The sequence below is a fragment of the Akebia trifoliata genome, chromosome 3 (assembly GCF_017979445.1).
Source record: "Akebia trifoliata isolate Shusen 1 chromosome 3, ASM1797944v1, whole genome shotgun sequence".
NCBI lineage: Eukaryota > Viridiplantae > Streptophyta > Magnoliopsida > Ranunculales > Lardizabalaceae > Akebia > Akebia trifoliata.
This window is the reverse complement of record NC_141377.1, coordinates 1,326,967-1,337,477: the sequence shown is the minus strand read 5'-3', so window position 1 is coordinate 1,337,477 and position 10,511 is coordinate 1,326,967. Positions and strand designations below refer to the sequence as shown.

General features: G+C 36.3%; 1 protein-coding gene across 1 annotated transcript; it reads left to right on the top strand.

The window, feature by feature from the left end:
- Positions 1–720: 720 nt before the first annotated feature.
- On the top strand, positions 721–1,951 carry LOC147405385 (NAC domain-containing protein 83-like). The gene is made up of 3 exons (XM_086432692.1): positions 721–1,223; positions 1,336–1,454; positions 1,625–1,951. Exons 1-3 carry the CDS (start codon positions 1,079–1,081, stop codon positions 1,715–1,717), a joined length of 357 nt encoding a protein of 118 aa, XP_086288818.1. The 5' UTR covers positions 721–1,078; the 3' UTR covers positions 1,718–1,951.
- The last annotated feature ends 8,560 nt before the right edge of the window (positions 1,952–10,511 follow it).

The following is a 10,511-nucleotide window of genomic DNA, read 5'->3' as shown; positions in this document are numbered from 1 at the left end:
GTGTTTAACAATCTTTGAAGAAAGTATTATTTATTTATTTAATTCGGAAAAAAAATAAATCATGAATGATTTGAAAAAGTTCAAAAAGTCACGAATTTTTATGAAGAGTTGAATTGGACAGGAGTTTTAATTGTTTTGTGTATCAATCAAAAAATTCGGCTATAATTCATGAATTATTTACTAACTATGTGAACGGCCCACAATCTTTGTTCCCATAACTCACAAACCAACTCTTAAATGACAAAATTACCCGTTTATTAAAAACAAAAAAATAGAAAAGATTTGTTAATTAATATAAGATATGTCCACATCCCTCCTAAAAAGGAAGGATGGTGATAATCTAACCACCCCACATGGCACATTTAATTGATTCTCGTGACGTGACAAATTTGGGAATCGTAGATCCATACGCCTTTGGAATCAAAACTGCACTCCCTCATAAAAATAAGTATCTGAAGAGAATCACGTATCACCAAGCGTATAGATCTACCATTCCCAAACTTGTCACATTAGGAGAGTTGATTGAGTGTGCCACATGAGGTAGTCAAAATATCATGACTCAAAAAGGAAACATCCCTCCTGACTCAAAAAGGAAACATCACTCCTAAAAAGGAAATATCCCTCCTAAAAAGGAAACCTGGATCATTGTCACTACATAATCTATAATATTTAATATGAATCACAAACAATATCACCAAACACGATCTTGATGGCCAGCTAGTGCAATCTAAACTGTTTGATTAATGCCCTCTTATTTTTTTTAGCTGGATTCTTAAATCATTTAATTAGAGGAGTATGATAAAATGATAGGCAACGAAGTACTGTATCTTGTACTGTTTTCTCAACAACAACAAAAATCTGTTCCTTATGATTCGTGCTTAGTCACGAATTAAATTCTTACCACATTCTCCAGCATGTACATTAAAACATCAAGGGTATTTTGGTAATTAACGTCCATAAATACCCAGAAGAACACTCTTATAAGAACTAGAGAACTGGACCTCTGAAAAATGTGAATTCACCCAACTACTTAATTGGTCTGAGAATCGATTTTTGGAAGTTGTACTAATGTTTCAAAATGGAGAGAAATGGGATCCAATTCCTTCTTACAGACGAAGAACTTGTGATTCACTACTTAAAGGTCAAAGGTCTATTTTCCACATTGCGTTGTGCCCAAATTCCTGATGTCAATGTTTACAATCATGATCCTTGGGCTTTACCAGGTTGGTTGGAATCTCTATAATTCTCATAATTCATGAACTTCAATCTTTTTTTTGAATTATGAATTTTGTTAAATTACCACCTAGAACTAATTTTAGTGTTTAATGTTTGTAGGTAATGTAGAGTATGTTAGGTACTTTTTCAGCCCTAGGGGTAAGAGTTGTCGGAATGGGCCTCTAACGCTGTGGATTATACATGAGTACCCGTTTGTTGGTACTGAACCTAATACCCTAGTGAGTTTCACAAATTTTATTATTTTGTTTTGTATATTAAAGAATGAAACAGTTTCTACTCTAATCCATGCAAAACTATAAAAATAAATGAAAGAAACCCATTTCTTGTCAACCGTGAAAATTAGAGATTTGGTTATATTTAATTAGTTTCATTTTTATTTCTTATGCAGAACTCCATGATGGAAATGGGGGAGTGGGTCCTTTGCCGTATAGTTTTGAATAAAAGAAGAGCTGAAGATGATGGCGAGGTCATTGATCCATGAAAGGAGAACAGAGTACAATAGATGCAAAGCTGAAGTTGAATGATTGCTTGACCAGTCTTTAGTAGTTTTAGTTTGTATTGGACCATCTAGCTCGTTAATCATGTATGAGTATTGTAACAAAATTTCATTTTTAAGAGAATGAATATACACAATGTGAAAAAAACCCTAATTTGATGGCCCTAGGCCATCAGATTTCATAAAATTCAACGGATCAAGGGGTCGAATTTTTCATTGTCAAATTCTTTTTTTTCGACGGGTCAAAACCATCAATATATAGTTTCTAAAATTCGTAGGCCTTGGCTTGTCAATTTTTTCTATCTAATTTTTCAATTTTTATGTAATGATATGATTTTTTATAATCCTTCACTGACATGATTTGTTAATTAGTAAATGATATATTCACATCCATCATAAAATGGAAGGTTTTCAAGAATCTGGAAGTAGACATTTTACATTAGATATTCTATAAACATATTTCACAAATAATGTCACTAAACACGAACATGGTGGCCCACCTAGTGCAATTGAAGTCATTTGATCAATGGTCTTATTCTTATCGTTGGAGGGTTAAATCATTTAATTAGTGGAGTATAGTAAAATGATAGGCAACAAAGTATTGTTTGTTATGCTGTTCCATTCGTGCTTCATCTCCGATTAAATTCTTGCCAAATTCTCCAGCATGTCAATTAAAACATCAAGGGTATTTTGGTAATTAATGGTCGTAATACACAGTAGAATTCTCTCTCTATGGATTATTATATAAGAATTGGAGTACAGGAACTTTATATGTAGGTAGGGGCGGATTTAGAGTGGGGGCACATGAATTTTCGAAGTCTATGAATTAGTGAGATATTGCAATAGATTTTAGCAACGGATAAAAAAATTCTTTCACTATCGCTCCCACAATTTTTTCCAATCTCAATTGGCCCCGCCACAGCTGATTGGTCTTAGGAGCGATTTTGGGAAGTTGAAATGTTTCGAAATGGAGAGATAATTATGGCACCTGGGCTCTGATTTCGAAGAACTTGTGGTTCACTACTTAAATTGCAAAGTTTTTTCTCTTCCTTAGCCATATTGAAATCTTACTGAGTTTGAAGTTTGAACCCATAATCCTTGGGCTTTGTCTGGTAAGTGGGAATCCCTAGAATACTTCTCACAGTTCTATGTGTGAGTGTTTTCTGAGTCAGAAATAATTTGGTTTGTTGTCTATGATTAGGTAATTTAAAGAGAGAACGGTACTTTTTCAGCCCAAGGGATGTCCTACCTGATAGAGTGACCACTTTGGGTTACTGAATGGGTACTGGGTCAGATCAGACAATTACGGATTCTACAAACAATCAAGTTATGGATCCAAACGGGCCTTGAACTCAATGGATAATGCATGAGTATCACCTGGTTAACCCGAACCAGGTGAGTTTTACTGTTTTAATTTTATTTATTTATATTATTATATTAAAATGAAATAAAACCATCTCTTGTTTTTGAATTAACGGAAGAATTTTTAGCAACTATATACAGAGTTTCTCTTATAAATATGCTGTTTTATTAATTTATTAATCTCTTTCTCTCTCTATGCAGAACTCCATGAAGCAAATGGGTGATTGGATTCTCTGTCGTGTAATTCTGAAGAAAAGAAATACTGAAGATGACGGCCAAATCATGGAACCAAGCAACTAGATAATAGGTTTTGAAAAATTGATTTTCAGTTTGGGGAGCTCTTAGTATGATAAATATTACTGATGTATAATGGAGTAACTCCGTACAACTTTTCAAGTATTAAAATGCCTAGGTGGCTTGTGATAAGTTTGCAGCATTTATGGATTGTTTTTTTCTTTCTTTCTTTATGGTATTGCCTCTTTGAATGTAAAAAAAAAAAAAGAATCGTGGTAATCTGACTTATCCTCATGGCATACTCAATTGACACCCTTGAAGTGACAGGTTTGAGAATCGTAGATGTGTTCTCCACCAGATACAAAACTGCATTTCCTCATAAAAATGTGTAATTTTGTATCTGAGGAGAGCAGATCTACAATTTACAAACTTGTCATGTCCAGGGTGTCGATTGAGTATGCCTCGATCATCACAATTCTAAAAAAAGAAAGTTATAAAACAAATCAATTTTCTTAGTGGTCGATCTATGACATTAGTAGCGTACAATGACTTAAATATGACACTTGGTGCATATATCGAGGTAATGAGACCAAAAGAAGATCTATTTGGATTCACATTTAGCCAAATTTGCTATGTGTGACATGTAACATCTTTTATTTTTTTGGAATGGGTGAATGTGATGATGAGTGGAGGTGGTTTGGGTTCTATCGAACGTACTTGTTTTCAAGGTTTTCAATTAACTTAAAATTGGGAAGATAGAAAGAAACTATGGGCCTGTTTGGATACCAGGAGCAGAACTACTCTTCCAAAGAACAGAAGCTGAAGTACTCTATGGAGGAGTTGCAAAAGTAATTCTGTGCAGAAATGACATTTGGCAATCAACTCTATCAAGTACTGGCAGAAGTACTTTTGTGCTGGAAGTCTGTTTGGGAACCATGCTGACTTCTTATGACTTCTAGAAAAAAGACCAGAATACCCTTATATTATACCAGTTACTGTTTTTTATCTTTTAGTGTTATAATATGCCTTCAAACTATACTGTTTTTGACATTTTAACTATAAATATTAATATAATATAATATAATAAATATTAATATAATATAATATAATATAATATAATATTTTAAATATTAAATATTAATATAATGTGTTTAATTATAAATATTAATATAATATAATATAATAAATATTAATATAATATAATATAATATTTTAAATATTAAATATTAATATAATGTGTTTAAATCCATTATACTCAAAATTAAAAAAAAATAATTTAATATTAATAAATGTTTCTTTTGTTTGATTTAAGGGCAAATGAATTAGAAATATTTTCATAGAAAATTAATAAAGTTAGGGGTATTTTGGTAAAACGAACCGTTAGATTTTGACTCCCCGCAAGAAGAGTTTTGAGAAATAGGTTTTCTTGACTTCTTCATAAAGAGTAATTTCTTGCTCTTGCGCGGAGTAACTCTTCGAGGGAGTAGTTCATACAAACGCATCCAAACAACTTCTAACTCCCCGCAAGAGTCAGAAGTAGCCAAGGAGTCCTATCCAAACGCCTACTATATTTCTCGAAGTGATTTTTTACTCAGCTCAACACCTGTTTGACATATGGCAAAGATGACAAAAGTAAATAGAGAGAAAATTTCTCTCTCTTGCCTACAGTGAAAAAATAAAATTTCTTGATTAGATCATCTTTTGGCATTCAAAAACATGATCCAATACCACAATGTTGTAGAGGACGAAATTCCATAAATTGTTAATTTTTTTTAAAATAATTATTTTTCACCTTTGGATTTTGATTTTCAATTTGAGTGCTCGTTAGCCGTCCATTTTCAACACCTTGGATCAAGTTTGAAAAACTTGGTTTTTTTTTACCATGATTTTTTAAAGAAATCTAGAAGGCTATGGTGTTCAATTTCCAATATGATAATCCATATGGCCCCATGACCCTTTTCAAAATTTGAAATCTTAAAAATAAATTCATGGACAAAGATGTGCGGGTAGGAGAGAAATTTTTTCTCTCTATTGCATACGTCATCCATATAAGGACAGCTATCATTCATGCAGAAAATCAACATCACAATCAGACCCCTTAATTGTCTGTGATCAACTAGTTTAGGAAATATGCATAGCTCACATTATTAGCTAATTTAGGAAATCTGTACAGGTCTTACTTTCCTATATCTTCATATATGCAGTTATATGTTCATTTAGGAAATCTGTACAGCTCTTACTTTCCTATATTTTCATATATGCTGTTATATGTCAGCATAAGTTAAGGAGTAATTTAAGTTTTTCAAATCTGTATTTATACATCCTATTCTAATAGAAAAGTGTGTGAACATTTTCTCCATTCTTGTCTAAACTTCTATATGGTATCAGATTAAGCCCCAAAAACTCAAACGAGTATTTCCTGTCTTCCTTGCTTTCGCTATGGCTAATTCTTCCTCTGACAGTGTTCCAATAGCTATTAACGCCACCTAGAAAATTACCGCACGTCTCACACCAACCAACTTCCCTTCATGGCATGCTCAATTCGAGTCTCTCCTTCTCGGTTATAACCTCTTTGGTTATGTCGATGGCACTAACACCTGCCCACCTCTATCGACATTGGCTAATGTAGCAGCCACTGCAGCTCATCATCTTTGGTTCCGTCAGGACAAACTTATTCTAAGTGCCATCCTGACTTCAGTGTCCCCAGCTATGATACCACTCATAGCAACCTCCAAGACGTCCCATCAAGCCTGGACTAAACTAACAAAACTTTATGCTAGTCGATCCAGGACACGTGTCATGCTCCTCAAAGAGGATCTCACACTCATGTAGCGTGGCACTCGCAGCATTACAGAGTACCTTCACTCTGTTAAAACTATTACTGATGAGCTTGCCCTCATTGATGCGCCGTTATCCCAAGATGACATCACCCTATATGTTCTTCATGGCTTAGGATCTGATTTCCACGATATAGTTGCCCCGATTCGAGCCCGAGTGTCTTCTCTCTCATTTGAAGAATTACATGATCTGCTACTTGGTCATGAGGCCTATCTTCGACGTCTTGACTCCACCACCCAATCCTTGGTCCTTACTGCCAACTCCACTCAAAGCAGGGACCTACAAGACTCAGTCTTCATCAAATTATAAACCATCGAAGACCGACTCCAAATCAAAGCCTCGGCAGTCCAAGCAATACAAATATCCTCCCAAATGTGAATACTGTGATGAACAAGGCCACATTGCTAAATACTGCCCAAAATTGAAGCCCTCTGAAGCCACTGTGAACTGCACAACTGCCACTCCTAGTCCGGATAAACGTTGGCTTATTGATTCAGCGGCTTCTCATAACATCACCTCTCAGGTTTCCAATTTACAATTTCACTCTGAATATGAGGGTACTGATGAGGTTATTATTGGAGATGGATCAGGTTTGCCCATTACTCATTCCGGTTCTCTTACCCTTTCATTTCCAAAAAGAAAATTTCATGTTAAAGATACTTTATGCATTCCAGCTATTAACAAAAACTTGATATTTGTTCACCACTTCACAAAGCAAAACAATGTCATCGTAGAATTTCACCCAAATTACTTTCTTGTGAAGGATCGGAGAACAGGGGAGAGTCTACTTCAAGGACCGTGTGAACATGGAGTTTATCATTTTCCTTCCCCGCCTGCTGCTACTCCAGTTGCTTTTGTTCATGAACGAACATCCATAGCTGGTTGGCATCAGCGCCTTGGTCATCCATCATCCAAAGTTGTTACTCGGCTAATTAGCTCATTTTCTCTTCCTACTAGTTCATGTAATTCTGGTTTTAATAAATGTCATTCGTGTGCTATCAATAAAGCTCATCAGTTACCATTTCATAAACATGGTCTAACAAGCACAGCTCCATTTGATTTGCTTTACACTGATGTATGGGGACCTTCTCCCACTCCCAGTCTCAATGGTCACAGATACTACGTTATTTTTGTTGATCACTTTACAAAATATGTGTGGTTCTTTCCCTTACATCACCAATCAAATGTTAAAACAATATTTCTTCATTTCTACAAAATGATAGAAACTCGTTTTAACACGAAAATTAAAGGAGTTTATTCCGATAATGGAGGTGAGTTTACTGTTCTTCGACTTTTCTTCATTGCCCATGGCATTAGTCATTACACAACTGCCCCTTATACACCCCAACAAAATGGAGTATCTGAGCGTCGTCATAGGCACATTGTGGAGACAGGTCAAACTCTCCTTAGTCATGCATCTCTTCCATCAGAATATTGGGCCTATGCTTTTGCTACAGCCACATATCTGATAAATCGACTTCCATCACCTGTTCTCCAACATAAAACACCTCTTCAAGTTCTCTTCAAGAAGCAGCCAAGGTATGAAAAATTACGTACCTTCGGATGTTTATGCTTTCCATTGATGAAGCCGTATAACACAAACAAATTCCAAAAGAAGTTTGTTCCTTGTGTTTTTGTTGGCTACTCCACTAGCCAAAGTGCTTACCTATGTCTTCATCTCCCAAGTCAGCGCCTATACATTTCCAAACATGTAACATTTGATGAGTCTGTCTATCCTTTCACACAGATTCCAATACAATCACCCACTGACTCACCACCACCGGAAATATCTTCTTATTCTGGACCAATTCTGTAGCTTGCTTCCAGGGAACTACCATCAATCACACGACCTCAAAGAGATCTCCCCTCTGCTTCTTCCACTCCAAGTGAAGCGCCAACTCTTGTGCAACCTCGAGAGGCACCAATATACAATCCAGATTAGGTACCTCATATATCCTCTGCCACTCCATTATCTACTTTTGTCACCCAACCAGAATATTCAATACTATCCTCACCCCCACCACGTCCGAGAACCATCATTACTCGATCCATGAACAATATTTTTCGACCAAAACAACTGCACAACACCACCAAGCACCCATTACTTGAACCACCCGAACCTTCTTGTGTCAGTCAAGCCCTCAAAGACCCTCACTGGCGCAAAGCAATGTCAGAAGAAGTGACAGCCCTTCTTCAACATGGAACGTGGGACCTGGTACCTCCCACTCCCAACCAGAATCTTGTTGGGTGTAAATTTGTGTTTCAAAAGAAACGAAATCCAGATGGCACAATCAGTCGATATAAAGCTCGCCTTGTTGCCAAAGGCTTTCATCAAAGGCCAGGCATTGATTACTCTCAAACCTTCAGTCTTGTGGTAAAACCAGCAACAATTCGGCTTCTTTTAACTATTGCGGTTATGAATGGCTGGTCTCTTCGACAGTTAGACGTCAATAATGCTTTCTTGCATGGCACTCTTGAAGAAACAGTCTTCATGCATCAACCTCCAGGATTTGAAGATCCATCTAAACCTAAGCATGTTTGCAAGCTCAAAAAGAGTATCTATGGACTTAAACAAGCACCACGACAATGGTACCAGGCCCTTCGAGATGCACTCCTCAACCTTGGTTTTATTCACTCGGCCACTGACACTTCTTTGTTCATTTACAAATATCATGATATCTTGTGTTATTGCCTTCTTTATGTTGATGACATAATTGTCACCGGCAACACACTAAGCTTTGTAAATGACTTTATAAGAAAGCTTGGCTACACATTCTCAGTCAAAGACATGGGCCCCTTGCATTTCTTCTTGGGGATAGAAGTGATTCCCACACCACGAGGGCTCTTTCTCACACAACATAAGTACATTCGGGAACTCCTTTCCCGAACCTCCATAGACAATGCTAAAGAAACACTCACTCCAATGTCCACAACAGCTAAGCTTACAGTTCAAGACAATTCAGAGTATGTTGATAGCACTGAGTATCACAAAACCATTGGAGCACTTCAGTATTTGGGATTCACTCGCCCAGATATTGCCTTTGCAGTCAATAGATTATCCCAGTTCATGCAGAAGCCAACAATAACCGATTGGACTGCAGCAAAACGTCTTCTCAGGTATCTCAAACAGACTATGTTTCATGGCCTTCTCCTACAAAAGCATGATCAATTCCAACTAAAGACTTTCAGTGATGCGGACTGGGCATCAAATACAGACACTCGGGTATCAACAACTGCTTTCATCACCTTCATTGGTCCTAATCCAATCTCCTGGTCTGCACGCAAGCAACGAGCTGTATCAAGATCATCCACAGAAGCAGAATTTCGGGCATTAGCAACTGCCACATCAGAAACAGTTTGGCTTCATTCACTTATCAAGGAACTTGGCCTCACTCTTAGAGAAGCACCTCAACTGTTCTGTGATAATATTGGTGCCAATCACTTCAGTCTAAATCCAGTCCAACACACACGGATGAAACACATTGAAATTGATCTTCTCTTTGTTCGCGATCTTGTTAAGAAGGGAACCATTTGTGTGCATCACATCCATACAATTAATCAACTAGTTGATCTCCTTACAAAATCCTTACCACGTCAGCGCTTTCAACTACTATGATCCAAGATTGGTGTTGCAGATGGCACCTCCATCTTGAGGGGGCATATAAGGACAGCTATCATTCATGCAGAAAATCAACATCACAATCAGACCCCTTAATTGTCTGTGATAAACTAGTTTAGGAAATATGCACAGCTCACATTATTAGCTAATTTAGGAAATCTGTACAGGTCTTACTTTCCTATATCTTCATATATGCTGTTATATGTTCATTTAGGAAATCTGTACAGCTCTTACTTTCCTATATTTTCATATATGCTGTTATATGTCAGCATAAGTTTAGGAGTAATTTAAGTTTCTCAAATCTGTATTTATACATCCTATTCTAATAGAAAAGTGTGTGAACATTTTCTCCATTCCTGTCTAAACTTCTATAATCCACACCACATATCAGTCGGTTGTCGGGCTATGAGCAAAAAATATTCATGTTTTGAGTGTTTGCTTTAAGATGATCTCTTTGCCCTTCTTTGCTGATATTTTTTTGTGATGATTTTCTGATGCATCTATGTCCCATCATAGAACCATAATCATTTGCTTTGGGATACTCATAATCATAAATCTATTCTTGTGTATCTTGAGGCAAATGATCTACGATAATAAAGTCTCCAAAGCTCCCAATGTCTTCCACCTCTCTTATCTTCTCCTCTTCTTAACATAAAAGCATAGGGAATCTTAATAAAAATTTCCAAAATTTTCTTTTCTCAAAAATTTCTTTTTTATTTATTTATG

Coding starts and splice junctions, on each gene's coding strand:
- LOC147405385 (XM_086432692.1), top strand. CDS start 1,079: ATGGAGAGAAATGGGATCCAATTCCTTCTTACAGACGAAGAACTTGTG. Junction 1,224..1,335: donor TGATCCTTGGGCTTTACCAG/GTTGGTTGGAAT, acceptor TAATGTTTGTAG/GTAATGTAGAGTATGTTAGG. Junction 1,455..1,624: donor GTACTGAACCTAATACCCTA/GTGAGTTTCACA, acceptor TTTCTTATGCAG/AACTCCATGATGGAAATGGG.